The following is a 22,827-nucleotide window of genomic DNA, read 5'->3' on the forward strand; positions in this document are numbered from 1 at the left end:
CAGGTCCCACTCGAGGATGTCAGGCCCTCGTGAAATCTGTTTCTGACAGTTTGGTCAGAAACATGCAAACCAGTAGCCTGCTGGAGCTAGTTTTGAGTGGTTCTCCTGTTCCTCCTCGCACAAAGGAGCAGATACTGGACCTGCTGCTGGGTTGTTGCCCTTCTATGTCCCTGTCCAGCTCTTCTCGTGTAATGGAATTTCTCTCTGTATCTCCCCCATGCTCTTGAAACTGTGGTCGGAGACACACCAAATCTCTTCGCGCAACATGTTGAGCAGTGTACAAGTTAAAGGGATAGTTCTAAGATAAATGGAGGTCTTACTGGTTTGGAACCAGATGAGGGTGAGTTATTAATGACATATTTTGATTTTTGGGTGAACTATCCCTTTAATCTCATCTCATCATCATCCCCTCTTGTCTCTCTGTCAATGCTTCTTCACTTCGCTTATGGAATGAGAAAACTGGTCAGTTAATCTTCTTGGATACAATTTGAAGAATATGTTCACAGCTTCATCCAGGTCGACTGAAGTTTTGAAGAAGTCCCTCAATTTAAATTTAAAAACATTTTCAAAACAAAAATATCAAGGAAGGAATTTTATTTCCATATTTACAGGGTATCTGCAGGAATAAAATTATAATATATATATCATACTGTCTTAACTGTTTCGATTTTATTAGGCACATTAGCTTATTGCCGATCAACCGGTTCACATTTACAGCTCTAAGTGTTTGCTGTGTAAAATCATGGCACACATTCTGCCAGAAGCGCAGCTCCTCCCTTGTGCAGACTCTCAGAACAGCAATCATCCATGAAAACAACAGCATTTTTTTTTTTTTTTACCTTTGACAGAACTTTTTCCCACGTCTGACCGGGGAAACACATGACTTCATCCGTGGGCAACATATTTCCGTGAATGCTGGCGTTTCAAACAGACGAACGATAGCAACAGCAGAACTGTCAAACAGACACCATTCAAAACAAACCCATGTGCCTCGAAGGGGGCGTGGCGCAGAGAGAGGCGTCGCGATAATTATGCGTCATAGTGTAACTATCAGCTGGGAGTTTTGAAAGCCACTATTCATTCTTTAACAACAAGAAAAGCAAAGCAAAACATACTTTAAATGACTGCATATACTCATCTGTTGATTTACAACGCACGACGTGGGAAATTTGCTTATCAAGAGGCCGATGTACTAATTAATATTTTGTCTCAGTATTATTTGATAAAAACGATGTTTTTCGTGGTTGCCTTTAATTATGCTAATTGTTTAAAATTTTGTGATATTTAAAAAGCTAGTGTAAGAGTCAAGTAAACGGGTTGTGTGTTAAAAAAATACGTTGGCATGTTTCTTGTCATAATAATGGAATAAAATACAGACATTTGAACTTGATGCAAATATAAATAAACTGACGCGAGAAAACAAACTGAACTGAACAAAGTTGAACTTCCTGCGTCTCCCGCACACGTGCGCGTGCAGTGAGATGTGTCTCTTTGGTAACGCGCACCTGCTACACCAACACGCGGCGTGTCACTGTGACAGCTGTGACGGTAGACCCTAAAACTATTATCACACTACGCAGTTACATTGTCGAACTCGGCGAATCATTGGGTTAAACTGAGATCTCAAATCTCAAAGCAAAAGCGCAAAACCCCGGAGGAGATCATGTCCACAAGAGAGGTGACAGAGAAAACAGCTGATGAGAGCGCTGATGACGAGACAGACTGGCTCTATGGAGGTGAGAAATAAACACACTGATGATTCAACTTTAAAACTGTATTAAGAGATTCAGGAAAGCAAATCAAACTTCCTCGTGGTGAGATGGGAAAGCATTACTCCAACATCTACCAAAACCAAAAGCACACGTGTTTAAGAAAGGATCTGATCCTAAGTTTATTAAATCAGAAACCGTTAATTATTCAGCTGCACGCGTTTCATAACATTTACTTTCAAATCAACCCTTACAGAGAACATATGGAAAGAATACATTGATATACATCTAACGTAACAGCATCATGTAGGAAGAACTGCTGCATTAAAAAGCTTTTGATCAAAGTTGGACAGCTCTTCAGAATATTGTTTATTTTGTTTTATTTAAAAATTTTCCGTATAAAATATGGCATAGGACATGACCAATGCCCTATCATGTCCAACAGAGATGAATCTGAGAAAAGAAAAATCTATACAATGTACTATAGAGTTGACATTTTAAATATCAGGTTTTAAAATCGTATTTACATTTTTCCATTCAAGTTCGTTTGTTTGAAATCAGTATGATTCAAATGAGGCCCTTAACCCTCTAAAGCTTGATATATACAATAACAGTAAGAACAGTTTCACATGTATTTAAAATGCCTAGTTTTATTATCAAAGCTCTGTATTTTTATTTTTTATAGTAAGCAAAAAAATGCAGTGCAATGTAATACAATGATGATTGAGAGAAATGGGCAAATACATGTTGCACAAAAACCTGATGTATTAATAATGATACACCCATTTTAACATTATTTAACTTAAAAAAGGAAAGAAAAAAAAAGTAAGTTTCAGTCCAATAACAATAGAAAAGTTACATTACATTACATTTATTTACTAAAATGGACACACACTATGACCTGAAAGTGGATTCTTTTAAAATTATAATAATATAATTATAAATAAATAAATAATTAAATTAAAAGGAAGAAACTATCTGATGACAGAAAGCTTGTGATCTTGTTGATCATTTAAATCCCTTACAAATGTGCATGTCAGATATGTGACCCTGGAGTAAAAAAAGTCTGGCTGGGGTATATTTTTAGCAATAGCCAAAAAAATTAAAAAAATTATCGATTTTTCTATTATGCCAAAAATCATTAGGATATTGAATAAAGATCATGTTCCATGAAGATAATTTGTAACTTTTCTACCGTAAATATATTTAAATATTAATTTTTTATCAGTAATATACATTGCTTAGAACTTCTTTTGTACAACTTACTTCAAAGGCGATTTTCTCAGTATTTGTAGTTTTTTTTTACACCCTCAGATTCCAGATTTTCAAATAGTTGTATCAAAGCCAAACAGTGTCCTACCCTAATAAACCATACATCAATGGAACGCTTATTTATTCAGCTTCCATATGATCTATAAATCTTAATTTTGAAAAATTGACACTTAAGACTGGTTTTGTGGTCCAGGGTCACATATGTCAAAGAGTAGGCTTTATAGTGTTAAAAACAACTAAAGCAATAACTTTAAACTTCTTTAACCGTCTGTTTCCATGTAAAAACAAATCTTGTCCTATTTTCTACTTCTTTTTCATAAACAGATGACAATTTTGAAGAAGAAGAGACAACAGAAAAGGAAGTTTTCAGGTGAGGATGCTCAAGAAAATGTATTTAGCTTGTTGATGAGTAGAACTTTTCATGTTTTAGCATATTTATCTAAAAAACATTTATCTTTTAAAGTCATTATGAATGGATGCTTATCCAAACTTTTGAAGACTACACAGTACACAACTGCATTGAAAAAGGCAGAAATGTTAGAGTACAAAATGGTGCAAAGACCTTGGGTTTAATTATTGCAGTATTTTTGTTGACATCTCAGATTTAATCAGGCAGTTGATTTATTAATCTTCTCCAAAATGTTGCTTTGCCCCTTTTTCTTTTTTTTTTTAAAGATATTTGAATAAGCTCTTCCTCATATTTGATTTCATTTGCATTTAGAAATGTACTTCATCAGCATTTACTTTAATACATGGCCCAAACACAAACACACGCACAGTTCAACTCTCTGTCGTCTTGGGATTTTCTGCTCCTGGCAATGTCAGAAATTTTCAGGTCACTTTAAATGAGTGTGCCCACTCAGAACAAGAGAGGCTGACACATTTATTTCCTGTTAGGGCAAGTAGCGTTGTACAAATGAAGCATGTACATTTAATGCCCGCTTTGTAATGACCATATGTGCACATTAGCGGTATGTGACAAATCTTTGCCGATAGACCTCTTTGCAAAAATGCTCCCAAAGTGGATCAAGCCACATGTGTCTGGTGGAACTCTTTGGACGCTAGTTAAATTCAGCATTGGATGTGCACAGGGCTAATACAGTTTAAGCTCCTCTTATGTGCTCACTGAGGTAGGAGTGAGAAGGAATATTAACCATTGTTTTATTCCTCTGCTTCCCGGCATTATGTCGAGACGTGTTAGCTGTTTCTTGAAGTTGACACAGCGTTTTTTATCGGTTGGATTGCTTCACCTTCATTAGAGTCGTGGGCAAAACTCAAACCCAAGCGAGAATTTTCCCTCACGCTGCATTGGCCTTAAATAATCCTGATGAGGCCGCAGTGATTTAGGCCTCACTTAAACTAACTAAATCCCTTTTTATGTATATTTTTTCCCAAACTGCCATTTAGCTAAATATAATCTATATCAGTCCCTAGTTTGAAGATGTAACTGAATCTTGATTATTTATGTGATCATTTAATAGACACATTATTTGTACAATCTAAATGGTTTATTATAAACACATCTCTTCTACTGCAGTGCTCTGATTGGTGATGTTGATGGAGTGAGTGGACTCAATTACAAGGTGCTTGTTTATTTTTTAAATCTATTTCGGTTGGTTGTGATTATCTAGGGCATTCATTTACCTTTACAAACAGCCATTTTGTTTTTCCCCTCACAAAGGAAAGTGAATCAGACAGTGATGATGATGTCTGTGTGACCATCGGTGACATTAAAACAGGCGGATCTCAGGGCTCGTGAGTAATTCTCACAAAAATTTTAGTTATATATGTCACTGTGTCAAGTCGTCTCGTGTCAAACAGAAATACTGATGACATCTTAAAGTATTCTGGGTCTAATAAATTGCTATAATGATAATTAATGGTCTGTTTGTGGTTTACTCTGTAGGTCATTTGGTTCTAGTTCCGTTAGTCTGAACATAAAGACCTCTGTTTCAGGTAATAGTGATACTCATTGCAGTACAATCTATTTTTAAATATGTGCTTATTATAATTACCAACATGTAATTATACTTACATTTCCACCCTATTACAAATATATATTTATCAATAATAGAAAAGAATGTAGCTCTTGTGATTAGTAGTTCAGCCTCCTGAGGTTAACGTTTTCTGAATGAAGAATTTCCTTTCACTGACTGTTAATTTGAAAATGAAATGACATCTTAATGTCCATCCCTATTTTGTACCCTGTTGTTATTGTAATAAAAATATGATAGGGAGCTATGTCGAAAGAAATGGAGAGACTGTCATGCCTACAATTGCATTGTAACACTGTAAAGTGACATTCCACTTTTAAACTTATAGAACATTTCCATTCAAAAAGTTAAAATATTTCCAGATTTTTATACTAAAAAATACATATTCTATGTCTTATATTTCTTAAATTACTATCATGCATTCCTGAAAGGAAGCTTAAATTTAAGCCTGACTGAACTGTGCTGCTGAGAATCCCTTTAGGATATTTCTCTGGGTTTGGTTTAATATGGGTGTGGGATCCAGCCTCTAAAATCTTATCTGCTGTGAGTCAGGCTCCAAGTCCAGAGGGCTGGATCTGGATGCTGAAGGCAATGTCCTGAAGGTGGATGTGGAGTCCTTTGAGGAGAAGCCATGGAGGAAGCCAGGTGCAGTTGATTGCATTAGGATGTGTGAAGTGTTTGTGTGTTATTCAGCCTCTATTTCATATATATATATATAGGAATCTATATCTAGTACAGCTAACAGCGTGTGTTGTGTATAAACGCAGGTGCAGAGCTGTCTGACTACTTTAACTATGGTTTTAATGAGGACACCTGGAAGGCTTACTGTGACAAACAGAGACGACTACGCATGAGCCTAGAGATCCTGAGCCTGGTGTCATTAAGCAAAATAATGGTACATTTAACATAAATAAAATGCCCTTATTTCTATCATGATCGTTCATGCTAAGATGTTGATAATGAGTTGTGAAAGGGCATTTACTGCTGTTTCAGACTTGAAAGCTTGGTTCCAAAATCCAGTGAGCTGCCTACATAGACAGCTGGCTTCTAAGGGAGTTTCCTTACTTTTGTGAAACCTGAGAAGTGATTTATTTAAGAGCACTCATCATGTATTCTATTTGTAATTGTACAATACTATAATACTGTGTTCATGGATCTTAGCTAGTAATACATTTCAACAAATTTATAATTAATACAGACGCTGCATCCAATATGTCCGCCATGTTTTCTCACTGATAAAGTAAATATAAGTTTCCCCACTCATAATTACAACTTTGTAGTGGTGTTCATGTGCACTCAACTCAGAAATAGAGTGTTTTTGACATGACTTGAATGCATCATGAAAAGTTTGCAAATGATTCCAACAGTTTGACATTATTATGTTGCAGAGCTAATGGCACAATTATCAGCTCTTTTTCCAGATAGCACATGTATGTCTGCAAGATGTCTGTTAAAGATCACTTCATCTGGAAAGCATCTGCTGTGTATAAACATCTGATAGACATCTTTAAGATGTCAATTTAACATACATTCTAAATCATAAACATCTTAAAGAAATTTTCTGAATGTATATTTGACATCTTATAGAAAACGTCCTATAGACGTATTGCAGATGATCAAACACACATCAGGAATAAGCAAACAAAAAGATTTAGCAAACACAAATATTTGGCAAAATGTAGTTTTTTTTTATATTTTATTTTATCATAATTTTATGTTATTTTGGTTTGTGAACCTTTCTTTTGCCTTGTCTGCCAGATTTTTTCTTTTTTCCGTTGAGCTCAGTGCATAGCATTCTGGGGCTGCATTCACCACATGCAAAAATGCCTTAGAATTTGGCTAAAACAAAATCTTAGGAGGAGGCAGCTAACTGGATTCGTAACTTTTGGAACAACTTTTACTTTGGAAGTGCCTATGGTGACTTAAAATTCTGCTCCTGTAGGTGGCTCATGAGTTTTTGGAACACTTGTGTATGTAGAATGAGTGTGTATACACTGCATGTTTAGGTTCCTGTGGCTCAGTGGCAGAGCATTGTGTTAGCAGCGCAAAAGGTTGTGGGTTCGATTTCCAGAGAACATGTTAGGTAAAAAAAAAAAAAAAGTATAGCCTGAATGCACTGTAAGTCGCTTTGGATAAAAGTGTCTTCTAAATGCATAAATGTCAATGTATACAGTACATATAAATGTGTGCTCTCTCTCCCCAGGTTCATCAGAGTTCTAGTAATGATCTGTCAGAACACTCAACCAGGTACATCAACCCTTTATCAAACACATCAGTATGAACCAATAAAACGAAACAACCAACTCATACACACACATTGCACACATTTTACTTCTTGGAACAACATAAGGGAGAGTATATGGGAACAGCATTTTACCAATTTTATTGGTATGCTTTCTCTTTAAAACACTGAAAATGGCCAAAATTTTGGCTTCGGCTTTAATCCTAAAACCATTTAAAAGCGATTTCAGGTCTTTTTAAGTGTTTTCCTAGTATAGTGAATGCAACAATCTCCTTTCAAACTCAGTCCATGCACTGATGCATTAGCTACAATCAGCTGTCTGTAAGCAGTTGATTAAATTGATCTTAAAAGGTGTACCAATGATGCAAATTATGTGATGTCAGAGAAGCCTAGTCAGCCTTTGCATACAAAGTGCATTGAGTTAAATAAACTGTATCAAGAATCTGTAATGAAGAGGACGTAGAATAACTACAGTATACTTGATGTAATTTCTGTTGCCGTTTTCTCTATTTTTGTTCTTGAATCATCTCGTGCAGTTGAATTGTTTGGCATAAGGGTAGTGTAGCACTCTTAATGGTTGCTTATTTACTGTACGTGCTAGCCATGTTACCAGTAACAGCATCATTACATGATAATGGCTTTCTGCTGTTGTCCCAAATGCTCTGTACTCATATTATGAGCCCTGTATACTAGTAAAAATTTTTTTTTTTTTTTCCAGTTGACTTCTATCAGCTCTTGTTTTCTGTTCTCCCCTGCAGAAAACATCCTGACTGTTGAAACCTATAATATTTCACTAATACTTTTCTGTGAGACACAACACAAATACACACACGCCATGGTTCAGCCCTGGTGGTCCAGACTCTCTTTGGTCCTGGGCAGGAGTTAGCGGGGGTGATTTTTAATCAGCCATTCCTTGAACCTCTCCTCAATCAGTTGAAGGTTATGACTCGCTTAGGGGGACGTGTATGAACTGGAGCATTCAAGGGTAAAGCAACAGTCCAGCATTCATTATTACACACACACACGTACAGACAGGATGCAGGAGTCAGTCACTGTACGCCCATTTAAACACAGAGCATGATGTGGCATTTTCAGAATCAAAAGGGTCTTAACAGAGATTTTCATTCGATCTTGTTCAGCCCCATTCAAATGCAATGTTTTTACACTAAAAAATGAATTCATGTGCATATGCTGGTACTGCATGCTTAATAAATGGGACTTACTTAAAGTCAGCACGATTGAATGCATGTTATTGATCTTATTGTGAACACATCTTTTATTTTTGAAAACAGTTTTGAAAACATAATTTTTAATCAATGTCATATCTGAATCTTCTGGTAGATGTCAGACTTCTCTCTGGTGATGTATGCTGGGCTTCTCCAATCATTTAGTCCTACACCCCTGCAAGCTTAAGTTTATCTGCCTCAACTGGAGTGCAATGCCCACATAATAAAATCACATCAAAAACTGATGCATAGAACCGACTCCTTTTCCTATGTTATATTTGAGGTAATCTGTCACACTCGGCTGTGCATCACAATACAAAAAAAAATAAAAATAAAATGCCACTACTTCTATTTCATCGTGAAACACAAAAGCAGACATCTGTTTTATTATGCATACAGTCATTGTTTACAATAATGTTTTGGACCCCACTGACGGTTGAAACGTTCTAAAATAATTCTTATTTTGTCTTTCACAGAAGTGCACTCAGAAATTTTTGATTGATATTGTGTCATATTGAGCTTAAACGGACACCTACTGTAGCTGCCAAGTTTTTGGTACTAATGCCACAAACTTATATTTGCAGATATATTAGCCATGATTAATTTATTCCACAAGTAAAAGCGTCACAAGGGGTTTTGCAAGAAAAAGTGAGTAATATTCAGCTGGTCATGTAATCTCATAATGACCACCTTCATAGTCGACCCTCTCTATGCACAATTAAACAACTTTTGTTAAGATATAGATATGAAGGAAGTTTTAGGCCCTGTCCCAAATGACACGCTTCATGTGCACTTGTGGTTTTGCAGATTTACAATGGGTGCCACATGCAGGCTGCCAACAGTCTCTGTTTTAATTGTCCCATTCATTACATTAGCTTTCAGAAGAGTGCTTGTGAGCGCCTCCTTTGTGGCCATTATGCACCTTGATGCGCACTTCTGCCGAGACCACACTGCAAGACCACATGAGTTTAGGGTGCCATTTGGAACAGGGCCTTAGGTTAGCAAACAGGATTATTATTTTTTTTTTTAAGTGTAAAACATTTTGATAGGGGAAGATTACTGAATGCTTCTTTAAAGGGATAGTTCACCCCCCCCCCCCCAAAAAATCATACAGTATGACCTTTTTTCTACCTTGGAACGTATAGATATTTTGCTGAATGCAATTGCATTCAATGGTGCCAAAACAGTTTAGTTACCAACATTCTCACAGTATCTTCTTATGTGTGAGTAAATGATGACAGAATTTTTATTTTGGTTTGATCATCCTTTTAAATTGATAAATCTGTCTAAAATATTTACTGCATGACATAGATTGCTGAGGTTTAAAATACAAATGAGAGCAGACTGCAGAGCCAGGGCTGGGGTGTGAATTTTTTATGTGTACCTTTTCATAAAATCATGAGAGGATATAGCACTTAAATCTTCTGTTGTGTCTGCTGAAAGTAGGTGACATCAGAAGTGTGCCAGTTTAAGGCTTTTATATTTGTATGAGTGTTTTTTGCCTTGTAGATGACTCTTACTCTGTCCCAAACTTCACCAGCAAGACAGAAACAATAAGAAAGCTGACAGTGTTACTTAGACTCTTGAATGCTTGCAGCATGCATAATGTTTAATGCAGCATTAATGCGCTCTGTTCTATCTGATTAATTTTTAGTGACTGAAATAGGTTATTGCCCAGTTCATTTGTGCATTACAGCGAGTATTTGTAGCCTTGTTTCAGGAGACTTGAAGATTTATGAATGGTGATGACTACCACACATTCGCGCAAGCGTATGACTGCTGTGTGTACATGAGCTAAAAATATGTCTAGCACATCAGAGATTTCCCAGATCAGCACGAAAATAGCATTGACTGAGATTGTCTTTTTGTGTGTGTTCCAAGTATGCTATAGCACAAAATAAAGAGAACCTTTTGTGGTTCATTAAATGGCTTGCAGTGTGCAACGCACATTTCATCCTCCTCACTCACACATATGGACTCAACATAATGATCCAACTTTGATTTATGCGTGTGGGTGTGAATGCAGGAAGTCGAGTGGTGGGATCAATGTTATCGGAGGACAAGCAGGGACCATCAGTCGAGTGGAAGGAAGAAGACGTCACAGTGCTGATGAAAATAACATCCAGGTGTGTTTTTGCATGTTTGATGGACACAGAGTGAATCGCTGTAAAGATAGAGTACTGATATCATATACTCATGTGATTTCAGGTTGTGTCCGAGCAATCCTCGGACACAGAGCTATCTTCCCCAAAGCTGTTGCCCTTCTTTCCTCCCAATATCCCACCTCCACCTTTTCCTCCTCCCTCCATCAGCACCACTCTTCCCCTCATACCACCACCTGGTAAGTGAGCTAATTGCTGTACACTCATACACACTCACTGTGTCAGCAGAAAAGGTACGGGTCTGTGCTGTGTAGTGCCGTAGTAGCATGTGAATGTTACGACATTGCAGGGTTTTCCTTCAGCTTCTTTCAAAACTCACTTTTAATAGCTGCAAAATCAAGCAGAACACGTCCGATAGTGATACAGTGCAGCATATTAACCAGATTATTCTAATAACCAGCAGGTCAATCATCATAATACTATTAATAAGATTAAATTAGAAATTTTAATGTTATTTTTCAGAATATATTATTTTTTATTTTTTTTCAAAAGTTTGTTGTCAGTAAAAAACTATCAAAAGAGACAGTAATGACATAAATTTTTTTTTACAAAATATTTATATTTTAAATAAATATATTCCTGTGTTCCTGTAGCTCATTTGGTCGAGCATTGCGCTATCAAGCGCAAGGTTAGGGGTTCGATTCCCCGGGAACACATGATATGTAAAAATTGATAGCCTGAATGCACTGTAAGTCGCTTTGGATAAAAGCGTCTGCTAAATGCATACATTTAAATTCATACATTTAAATAAATGCTTTTCTTTTAAAACTGTTAAAAAATATTTTTTTCACATCAAAGCTTCTTCTAAAGGATCATGTGACACTGAAGACTGGTGTAATAGCTGCTGAAAATTCAGCATTGTCATCACAGGAATAAATTTTATTTAAAATATATAATTACAGAAAACAGTTATTTAAATTGTAATAATATTTCACAATATTACTGTTTTTAATGTATTTTGGATCAAATAAATACAGCCTTGCTGAGCATAAGACTTATTTTGATCCGTGAAGCTGGAAGTTTCCTGACTGAAGGCCAGCACTCTTTTAAACAGTCCAAGGGAAGGTCAAAGGACATGCTGATATGTTTTCATTGGACTGCATTATACAAATAGCCAACCGTGTGGAATTTGTGGTTGCCATGACAACATTTATCCAGGATGTGATTGATTCAGACCCATATTGAGCGAGCTGCTGTCTTCTCCTGGTATGAAGAGATCCTAAATATCCTAAACCGTTATTTTTGCTAAGTGTGGTATAGCAAACAAAAATGAATCTACTTCAATTGCCTCTTGAAGTAGTTTGTTAATGTGTTTTTCACCATTAAAATATTGCATACTAGGTCTGTGATTCAGAGCGCAGTGAAATGTCCCATGATGCCCCAAAATGCTGTGTGCTTAAGGTTAAAAGTTAGAGTTCAGGTGCTAAACCAGATGAGCTGCAGCAGATGTGTGTTTTTCATTTGACAGTGACTAAATATTGAGCATGCATGTGTCTCTGTAGGAGTCTGACAACATATGTGCTTGAGCTGGTGTGTCTGTATCCAGGTGTGTGTAATTCTCTCCAGGTTTTCCTCTGCAGTACAGGCCTAACTTTCTGCTCAGATGCTGCACCTCCACATTTTTTACAGAACTTCTATATTTGAGCTCTCTTAACCCTACCCCTCTTCCGCTTCAAAGCCCCATCAAAAAATCCCCTTCTGCCAAATCCTGCCACCCCTCCACCGGCCCACTCAGACCTCTCACTGACAGACTCACACTCAGGACCCACTCATCCTTTTTAATACAGTCAAAATATCAAACTTCCTGGTCAGGCCTAGCCTTTGAAGTTCAGCCTATAATCCAGAACAGGCCTTTTTCATTTTATCATAGAAGCCCACCTCCCCATCTTTAAGTTATAGGCCTCTCTATTTTTGACTCACTCACCCTGCGGATATCACCATCCCGTTACGGCCACGCTGTTCCTTTTGTGTCATTAATGTGCTGCGTGTGACTAAAAATAGCTCAGGGCGGGAAGAATGAAAAAGTGGCATGCTAGCAGAATCGTGGCACTGAAAATGTGCTGAGGGGGAAAGATGGAGAGAGCCAATTGTTAGGAGAGGAATGGTTTGATTAAATGAAGTTGTGGAGGTGTGAGAGCTTTGTTTTTGTTATTTTTTCTTCATTCAAATCATAATTTAATGACAGATTTGACAATTTAATTTAATGACAGATTTGTTAGGAGAGGATTTGTATTTATACAATTATTATATTTAGAGGATTATATTATATTATATTACAAAAAGAGTGATCCGCTTTGATACTTTTAGAGGACATTAATGGTTGTAAACATTCATAAAGTACCTTTAAGCACCCTTTATCTAAATATCTAAAAAAAGAGAAAATACTTATAATGATACTGTCAACCCTGTCTCACACACAAACACACACACCCACCCACACACACACACACACACACAAACACACACAAAACAAATTAAAGAAATTAAAGAAACATAAACTTAGAATGCAATATACTTTTACAGATTTTTTAATGTCGATGTATACAGTTTTTTTTAAATGAAGTGTATACAGATGTATACACTTCAGATTGTACATATTCTGTATTTTTAACAAACATGAATAAACTAATTTTTAAGATTTTTCAATGTTTTTGATTAATAAGTTCACCAAGACTGCATTGATTTGACCAAAACTGTAATATTAAGAAATGTTATTACAATTTAAAGCAACTTGTCCATGTTATAATATATTTTCAAATGCAATTCTTTTTTGTGATGACAAAGCTGAATTTTCAGCAGCCAGTACTGCAGTCTTTAGTGTCACATGATCCTATAGAAACGTGTTTGAATGATGTGTATGTGTATGTGTACTTAATTGTTCTTGATAGTTTATGCATGATCTAATGTTTTTGTAAAATGGTACCATATATTTGACATTTTATTTTTGTGTAGTCTGTTTTGCCCCATTGATCAAAATACACACTGCCAAACTCATGACACAGAAACAGTGTTTGGAGCATCTATTAATGTGCACCACAAGCAGATCTGTGATCTTACTGAACTATTCTAGAGCTTGCAACAGATCTCTGACATAAATTAGCATAGCATCCACAGGCAGACCTAAAAAGTAGTTTAGAATAGTTTAGGGCATAGTTCACAAAGTACATACTTTCTTAGAGGACTGTGAAGTTTCAAGGACAGCACAGATGATTTGCGAGGCTCTGTGTGAGTGGATGCATGCGTTGGAGTTGCGCTCCATTTCTGCCTCATCTTGTGTTAGCCAGAACTGCGTGATTTCTGGGTTTCTCAAATTACTGTTTTTCTTTAAGCCTTTTTCAGTCATTTGTGTTGTCGTTGAAAACTTATCTTTTGGAGCTGGCCCCCATCAGGGGTCTGTGGAAAAACAAAAGTGGGATGGTGCCCAGATGTGCATGAATGTTTGTGAGTCTGTGGCTAAGTGTGATCAAAGCAGATAAGAGTGTCTCAGCCATGTGAGGGAGAATGTGTTTTTTGGGGTTGCTGCGAAGGCCCATTTGTTTTACACACGCGTTTAAGGGGGGCGTCACAGTTAGTGGGGCAGTAAAAGTTGCAGGCCACTGAGTTTGTTGAATCCTGTCTGGATGTGTCATAAACAGTGTTGAGTCATTGGAAGTCAGGACATCTGGACATACGCACACAGACTCAAACATGCATTTTTTATAATAAATGGAATCATATGAAGACATTTGAAAATAATTGTACTGCATGTACACTTATGATTTTAATATTCCTCATTTTTCATGCTTATAATTTTGATTTCCCCATATCATTATTCACATAAAATCTGTTTATGTCTGCCGTTTCAGGTTTCCCATTACCTCCCGGGGCCCCTCCACCTATGATACCACCATTAGATAGGTAAGTGTTCATATTCAAGTGCTATTTTTTTTCTTACTGGTTGATTGTTATGCATTATAGCAGGGTTTGTGTTTGAAATATGGATCATGTGTGTATATATGTCCAGGTTGGGGTCATATAGAAACTGGAGAGAGAGACAGAGGAGATGTAGCAGAAAGACGAAGCAAGAACATAGCAGGTCACTATACAGGCAAAAGAAGGAGAAAAAGAAAGACAGAGAAAGAAAGGGAGAGAGAAAGAGGTAGAGCTTGTGAAAGAACACCTGTGTCTCAAAATGCCTGAATATCAGTTTATATTCAAATGAAGTCAGTGGTCGAGTGTCCATCCATATATTTTATGCAAATTTTGAGATGTAGCAAAAAATGTAAGAATGGAAACACCAAAATAAGAAAAAAAAATCTAAAATGTTTGCTTATTTATTTATTTATTTATTTGTGCATACATATTTAAACGGTAATGCTGTTGAATTATGATTACTATTATTGCAATTTAAAATATATATATATATATATTTTCAAATGTAATTTATTCCTGCGATGGTAAAGCTGAATTTCCAGCAGCCATTACTCCAGTCTTCAGTGTCACACGAACCTTCAGAAATAATTCTAATATGCTGATTTGCTGCTCAAACATTTCTTCTTATTATAAATGTTGAAAGCAGCTGTGCTGTTTAATATTTTGGTGGAAATGGTGATGCTTATTTTTCAGGATTTTTTTAATAGAAAGTTCAAAAGAACAGCATTTATTTGAAATCTTTTCTAACATTGTAAATGCAGTTACTGTCCCTTTTAATCTGTTTAATGCATCCTTGCTGAATAAAAGTATTAATTTCTTTCCGAAAATACCTTTTGAATGGTAGTGTATATTTCGCAACTTGAATGGAAACATAGTTATAGTCATTTCTATTACCTGTTTCTGTCTTGAGAAAGCAAGCAGTAGGCCAAAAGAAAAGACATTTACTTTTAAATGGTGTAATGCTTAAATGTGGCAAGTGTTTGCTACTGTACCGGATTAGCATAATTAATTAATTGTGTGCTAAAACAACCCCAACAGCACATGCAAATAAATGCTACTACCAGTGGGCACAATATTTTCTTATAGCAGACTGTTATATGGTAAATTGTCACTACCAAAAGAAAATATCACATAAATCTGAGAAAAAATATATGTAAAGATAAATGTAAAAGGTTATGTAAGTTCGAAAGTTATTAGGCTCAAATATTCAGTGTCCCTCATGACAGAGATGACTGGCTCTTCTTAAAGCTATGATTGGCAGCCTTCATGGAGTTTATGGGACAGGAAATCTTGGCTGCAGCTACAAAAGCTGTATCAGACTCGTTACTTCTGTCTCAGTTCCTGCCTGCAGTATGTAGGGCAGCTCATCAAAGTTTCACCCCAGACTTAGAAGAAGAGAAATCAAGACAAATGCACTAAACTCCCATCTGCTTCAGTTAATCCACTGTGACTGTCTTTCTTCCATACACACAGAATTACTATTATTCAGTTTGATCCAGCTCTTTCAGCTTATCCCTGTGCTTGGAAGCTATCAAACGTGTGTTTAAGGTGGTTAAGTGTGCGTGAGTGTGTGTGTGTGTGTCTGTCTCTTTGTACACATACTTATTTGCTTCTCAGCTCTGTCTGACACTGTAACTTATCTTCTTAGGACTAAAATACGGTTAAAAGAATGTCCCCCATCCAGTCAAATGCCTAATAAGGCAGAGACAGACACAGACAGGGTGGCCATGTTTGTGACTCCAGACATCCAGAACTAACTCCCCATCCATCTATGCCTCATACTCTTCCTCCCTTTCTCCCCAAAAAAAACAGCCAAGTCTTGGCCTGTCTATCTCCCCCCAACTTTATTTCTAGATTCACTCCCCCTCACAGTTTGACAGGCATCATCATCTGCAGAACATTTGTGTGGTTCAGTGCCAATTGTTTTAAGGCTGCAGGGAAATCATGGGTAAATTTATATATATATATATATATATATATATATATATATATATATATATATATACATTAAATGAAAAGAAAAAAATCTGTCTTTGTTGGCATTTTTTTAAATATTTTTATCCTCTTTATCTCTGTTTATTTGTGCTATTTTTATACTTTTTTCACCATTTCTGACCCAGCTTCCTCAATTTTTTTTCTCCCGTTTCCTGGTCCTTAGGTTTGCTTTTTTTCATACTTTTTTTCTGTTGTTTAAAGAATGGTTCTTCTCACGTCTCAGTATCTCTGCCAAGTCCAAACATCCTTGAAGGAGTTTCCGTTCATCCGAACCCTGCCAACCAAGGACTGTATAATTCATGAATCACTTCCTCTCACACCATCATGCCAAAAAACTCACTTTTCTTCTTATACTCTCTCTTTTTCTGTCCTATCTGTCATGTACATGCTCATTTTTCATACATAAACATCACATGCTGGTTATATATAGTACATTTAAAGGGTCCTTATTCAAAGCCCTGAGGGACATCCCTGAAATAGTGCTCTCTGGGACATCATTTCAAAAGCACAACACCTTTCCTTCTGCTTTAAATTTATCATGCTTTGGCTCTCCAGTCAACAAGAGAATTTACAGTCCATGTCTAGGAAATCCATTTTCCACAACTTTTTAGGCAGAGACACTAATTTTATATTGAAGGCAAATTGCTTTCAACACTGTGTTTGAATAAATGTCTTGAGACTTGGCATCCACATCCAGTATAACTCATTACTTGTCAGCAATCCCTCATCACATGTTGTGGAATATCAATAATAATTGTGTTGTTGATACGGTTACTTACCAGAGCAATGTGGAACAGCCTACTGGATGGGCAGCAACTTTGCACAGCCATTACTGTGAGCCAAAATTCAACAAATTCTGCAATGATTAGCTGTCTTAATGAGCCAGTCGCTAATTAAGGCTTACCTCAGGAGTTAGATTGTAAATGCGAGATAATTTAACATTGATTATCACAAATTCCTCCTCTCATCTTCTTTTGTCTGCTCTCCTCTATATAGACATAAAGCAAGAGTGAAGGGATAAAACATACTCAACATGTATTGTAGTTGGCTGAATTTAAAAGGGTTCATAAGCAAAGAAAAGAAGAAGTGGGATAGAGCAAGGGAGAAAGACAACGAGAAAGAGAATCCAGAAAAGCGGCGTGTATTTCAGAGATATTAATAGAAACTGTGCACTCTTAACCAACACCTAAACCACAAGGAGTCCTGTTGGATGTGATTTCTTGTACACACAAACTTAACTTCTACTCCTGCAGAATGCCCCGGAAGTGGTGCAGGCATCCAGGGTTTATGGATCACCAGTGGTGTGTTTGCCAGAGCTGTATCTCCTCACATTATCACACACATAGTTGCACACTGCTGGCACGTTACCGGGCGCATGCTGCACTTTGAGTTAATGCCAGTAACATCAAACAATGAAGAAATTGAGCTCTTAAACAGAGGAACGTCTTTTGATCATTGTAAAAAGGTCTGACTACCTCTTTCTTTCCTTTTCCTTTTTGCCTATTTTGTTGGTATGCTCTATTTATTCCTCTTTTTGTTGTTAGTTAAAAAATAATGGGGTCTTGCTTTGTTCACAAGGGTCAATTTGGGCAAAGTAAATCATATTGAATATGTTACAGCACCTCCTTTTCCTGAAAGAGAAAAACTAAGGGTCAGATTAATGTGTATGTGCATACATTTGAATTTATATTAAAAAAAAAAACTCAACTCGAACTACTTTAAATATTTAAAATAAGAACCTTTCAAAATAGTAGATGATTTAACCACGCTGTCAACACTAACGTTATCTTTTTTATTACAGCAGTGGACGTTTGGGAGGCTATGATCGACGCTCAGCTACACCTTACCCCTTCCCTGCAGGTATGAACATTGAAAGTTTATGAAAGTCATGCACTACACTAGTCATCTTGGGTAAAACTTATGCCAGTTATAACCTAATAGTCTATAACCTAATCCAAATTTTTAGTGATTCAAAGGTTAGGCAATACATTTTTGACTTGAGAAATGAAATAAACTTTATTATGGAACATTTAGAATTTTCATTGGCTCCTGAATTATGTGTGTGGGAAAGGAAGTCTGTGTTTGAGGAACATTTCCTTGTGGATTTTCCAAACATCTTGTAGCGAATAGTGAGAAAATATTTAGTTTGGAACCTGAATTTGGTGTGTCTTAATTGGAGCATCCAAAGTCCTGGACTGCCAGTCCAAAAAAAAAAAAAATAAAGTGAAAAGAAGAGTTTCTGGTCACACAAACACAGCCAGACTGCCAAACACTTCACAGAACTATAAGGATGCATGGGTAGGTGTGCGGTTGGTGGAGACTACAGTTACTGTATACAAAGTGTTATCATACTCAACATCCTCTCATCATCACTACACACCCACAAACACACACACGTCCAGTTGAACTAGAGGGATGCGTTTCCAGCCACTGAGCATAGAAATGCACTGCAAGCATTTCCACTGCAGTCCAGCACACATCATTGTTGCAGGCAGAGGTTAACAAGGACATACACACACTCAGAGAAAAATGAGCATGTCAGAAAACCTGCTGTTGCCTTGTTAACCTCTGCATGTTGTAATGATTTGGGCGTGCTCAAGAGGCTAAAGCAGTTATCGTCACTGTGAGCTTTCAGTGATTGTTGTATTCATGTTTGTGAGTAAAAGAGAGGCAGAGAGAAAGCAATAGCTGTTCTAGTAAAAGCAAGCTGTTATCCTGCCATCTGTCTCAAATGTGCAGTTTAAATATTCAGCAAAAATGTGCTGCATAAAACTGCTATGGCTTTTTTAATATAGTTTTTTTAATTAAATTTTTTAATGTCACTATTGTAAATCATTGTTTGTATGTGTGTAGCTAGATAGATACATAGATTAATTATTTATTTAATTGTATAATTATTATTATATTTAATATAAATAGATATGTATTCCTATCTGCTGCTTTAATAATTTTGTTTTCTTTTTTCCAGGTGTGTATACACCTGCAGTGGGCGTGGCTTCATGGTCAGGTGTGATAGACAGCAGCAAGGCATGGGAAAACTACACCCGTCATAACAAAGAAAGGGTTAGAGAGAAAGCCAGAGAAAGAGGACACACAAAAGACCAAGAGCAGGAGAGAGAGCGTTATAGAGAAACCGATCGAGAACACAGCCCCTCCTCCCAAGAGCACAGAAGGTAGGACATTCAATTAACAGTCTCAATATAGCAAGGTTAATTGGACATTGTATTGTAGCTGTTTTTAAGATCTGTGCAATTGTTTGACTTGTGTCATTCTAAACTAGCATTACTTCCATTCCTCTGAGAAACACAAACTAGAAATTTGTAGCAACTGGTTTTTTCCAGTCCACAGTAGGGGCTGCACAGGCTAGTCAACTAGTCGAATTTAATGCTCTGCCATGACTCATTAAGCTGGGCATTGACTGGGCACTGGATAAGAAACAAGTGCAACAGGATAAGAAATCTTTGATCTCCACATATATGCTCCATTTACAAACAATTAAAATTATAAATAAATGCATACTCTGAAAGCGCTTCACAACACTTGTGTGATTATACCATCTGGATGCTGGAAATTGAATGGGAGAATGCACGTTTTAAACAGCTTATTGTACAGTAAGTTAATCGCCATTCTAATCTAATGCGCTGCTGCATTGTAACGCACACACATTGGCTACAAACAGTTGCTTGTAGACAGACAGTAGCACACAGAATCATTCAGTAGTGCAACACTGTTCTGTGATTTCTCAATAAAATAGCTTTGAAACTGAAATGTTCTAGTTCTAGATGCCTGCAGGTAGAATTATTTCACACGCAATTGCTTTCTCATTAATGCATTCATATTAAAGTAAATGTAAACGTTACTGTGCTACTTTATCTGCATCTGATTTAGAATGAGCAGAAATCTGAGAAATATAACGACACAAAGACAAAAGAATTATTAGCTGTTATAGGAGCAATAGCCATTTGAGCAGCACTGTGTCATATGTCATAGCTGTGCACAAGGTGTTCGAGTCTCAGCTCAAGGTTCAGGCTTGTTCATTAATGAATCATCAGTAACTAGTCAGACTCAACTTTCATAAATGTCAACTTTAAAAAAAAAACTGTCTTTCAACCCCTAGTCTACAGCGTGTGTAGAGCTTTTAACGCCTCAGAAATGAAGCAAAATAATCATAAAAAGGGGTTTATCAGATTCATATTACAAGCTTCATATTACAAGTCAGAAGCCATGACAGCTTTTTGTGGGAAACAGACTGAAATTATTCACTGATGATGATCAGATCTTTGAGTGATTTAGATTTGTTCATTTATTTGTGAACTGAAACACATTCTTTTAAAAGACCAAACTTAACAACAAATTAACTCTTTCAGAAGAAGTGAAGGAGTCATGTGGACCGTTTCTATGGTTTATTTTATGGTGATTTGCATCTGTTTTGTAGCTTGGCAACTTCAGTTATCTTTCATTGTAACTTAATGCAGCAAAGGGGCAGTCGTGACCTAATGGTTAGAGAATCGGGGAGTGAATAACCAGAGCTCTCTTCCTCTCTCAATACCACGAATGAAGTGAGACCCTTGATCAAGGCACCAAACCCCTAACTGCTCCCTGGGCGCTCCATCAATATGGCTGACTACTGCTCCATGTGTGTCTGCACTACTGTATGTGTGCACTTGGATGGGTTAAATGCAATGCACAAATTCCGAGTATGGGACATCAAACTTGGCCATGCGGCAATTCACCCAAAGCAAGCAACACATTCCTTAGAATTACTGTGTACCACAGAAGAAAGTCGTACAGTTTGAAAGGAATTTTTCACTTTTGGCCAATTTATATTGAGTTCTCTTTGACTTGAGGAACATTTGAGTCGTTGCTTTGGTGGCAGTATTCAGTGTGATGTCACGTGGAGAGATCTGAGATTAAAACAGGTCAGTACAACAGTGGAGAAGCACACCGGTCTGTCACACTTATGAAGTCAACATGCTCTTGCTCTTTTAGATAAGCTGTCTCTTGCTCTCACTTCACATGAACATGAGTGACCATATCTCAATATCTGTATGAGTATGTCCTCTTTAGTGCCTTAAGGGTTGCTTTTTAATCAAAAAGTGTGACAACGTGCAAAATAAAATGACTGTCAAATCTCCACATGAGTCTTCTGACTCATGCTGGGCCTGTGCGAAGCCACACACACTTTTGGCATGGTATGAAGATTAATGTTGTCAGACAGAGCTGCACATGCCAAGGCTTTGAGGGTATGTTAGCAGCTTAGCATCTGTGCCATTGCTCTGATAGAGTAGAGAACCAACTGACCAACAAATGATATACACTGACAAATATTTGACTTCTTCATCACTGTTTTATATCATATCAACACTGCACAATCCATCACGGTCTGCCACTTGCTGAGAGAACGACAACAATTCTGTTCACCATACACAAGCCGGGATGTCCCGTATTTGGGCCTAATTTATTTGTATGTGACCCGTACGTGACCTCCCTTGTCCTGTTTTTTGACTACTATGCTGATCTAACCACTGACTGATACAACAGCAGCAGTGCTGATCTCTTGAGAATGATCACCGATACTTGTCATCATCCAATCAAAGCCCTTCTCACGCAGTACGTAAATCAGAAATCATGAACTGTTCAAGGAAGGCTGCGGAATCCTCTGCTGGCTGCTCGCTCCCGCCTAACAGCAAGCGCCGCTTGTACTAAAGACAATTCTATCCGTGTTTTGACGTAAATCAAGTAAATCAGTTTTGGTGAAAACAGACAATGTGATTATTTTTCACGAGTCCAACATCCCGCCGTGCAAAAGATGTGATCAGATGCCAGTCCAGAGCCTCGTCACAAAATGGCAGCCAATACAGAGTCTTCAACCATCATGGATACCCTGTCAGTATTTCTGGCTATCATGAACGTGCTGCATGAAGCCATAAATGTGGGCCCAAGTTGTTTCAATTGCTCCACCTGTGTCTCCCTCGTTACCCTCCTCGTTTGTCTCCATATTTATTATCCTTGAGTCTGCAGTCCTGTGCTGGTCCTTTGGTATATGTTAGTAGTTCCTAGTGTTGTTAAAAGACACGGTATTTCGGTACCAAGTCGGTACTAAAAAAATGAAAATGTCACGGTATCAGGTTTCTTTAAGTACCGGTGGTACCGAGAACCCGTTCAAACCCAGTTCTTGACGCATACAGCGCTATGATTTCCGCGAAGCAGAAAACTCAGACGGAATCTCAAAATCCAGTCATGAAAATGAAACTTAGATTTTAATATGGACAGTCACGGAATTTGTCAAAGTTGGCATAAATTAATCAAATCAAA

At 37.1% G+C, this 22,827-nt stretch overlaps 1 protein-coding gene across 3 annotated transcripts in view; it reads left to right on the plus strand.

Annotated features, from left to right (window-relative positions):
• The first annotated feature begins 1,442 nt into the window (after positions 1–1,442).
• The window catches only part of LOC132092538 (pre-mRNA 3'-end-processing factor FIP1-like), a 29,361-nt gene continuing 7,976 nt past the window's right edge, over positions 1,443–22,827 (plus strand). Inside the window, exons 1-14 of one of the 3 annotated variants that reach the window (XM_059498814.1) lie at positions 1,443–1,736; positions 3,306–3,351; positions 4,519–4,564; positions 4,663–4,736; positions 4,888–4,937; positions 5,528–5,620; positions 5,743–5,870; positions 7,179–7,222; positions 10,470–10,569; positions 10,652–10,784; positions 14,451–14,502; positions 14,609–14,743; positions 18,314–18,372; positions 19,481–19,685. In XM_059498814.1, the coding sequence (XP_059354797.1) occupies positions 1,664–1,736; positions 3,306–3,351; positions 4,519–4,564; positions 4,663–4,736; positions 4,888–4,937; positions 5,528–5,620; positions 5,743–5,870; positions 7,179–7,222; positions 10,470–10,569; positions 10,652–10,784; positions 14,451–14,502; positions 14,609–14,743; positions 18,314–18,372; positions 19,481–19,685 (1,238 nt within the window). In that variant the 5' untranslated portion in view covers positions 1,443–1,663. The remainder of the gene's footprint in view (positions 1,737–3,305; positions 3,352–4,518; positions 4,565–4,662; positions 4,737–4,887; positions 4,938–5,527; positions 5,621–5,742; positions 5,871–7,178; positions 7,223–10,469; positions 10,570–10,651; positions 10,785–14,450; positions 14,503–14,608; positions 14,744–18,313; positions 18,373–19,480; positions 19,686–22,827) is intronic. The other 2 variants (XM_059498815.1, XM_059498816.1) reach the window with 2 other exon arrangements.

The sequence above is a fragment of the Carassius carassius genome, chromosome 18, assembly GCF_963082965.1.
Source record: "Carassius carassius chromosome 18, fCarCar2.1, whole genome shotgun sequence".
In the NCBI taxonomy this organism is placed as follows: Eukaryota; Metazoa; Chordata; class Actinopteri; order Cypriniformes; family Cyprinidae; genus Carassius; species Carassius carassius.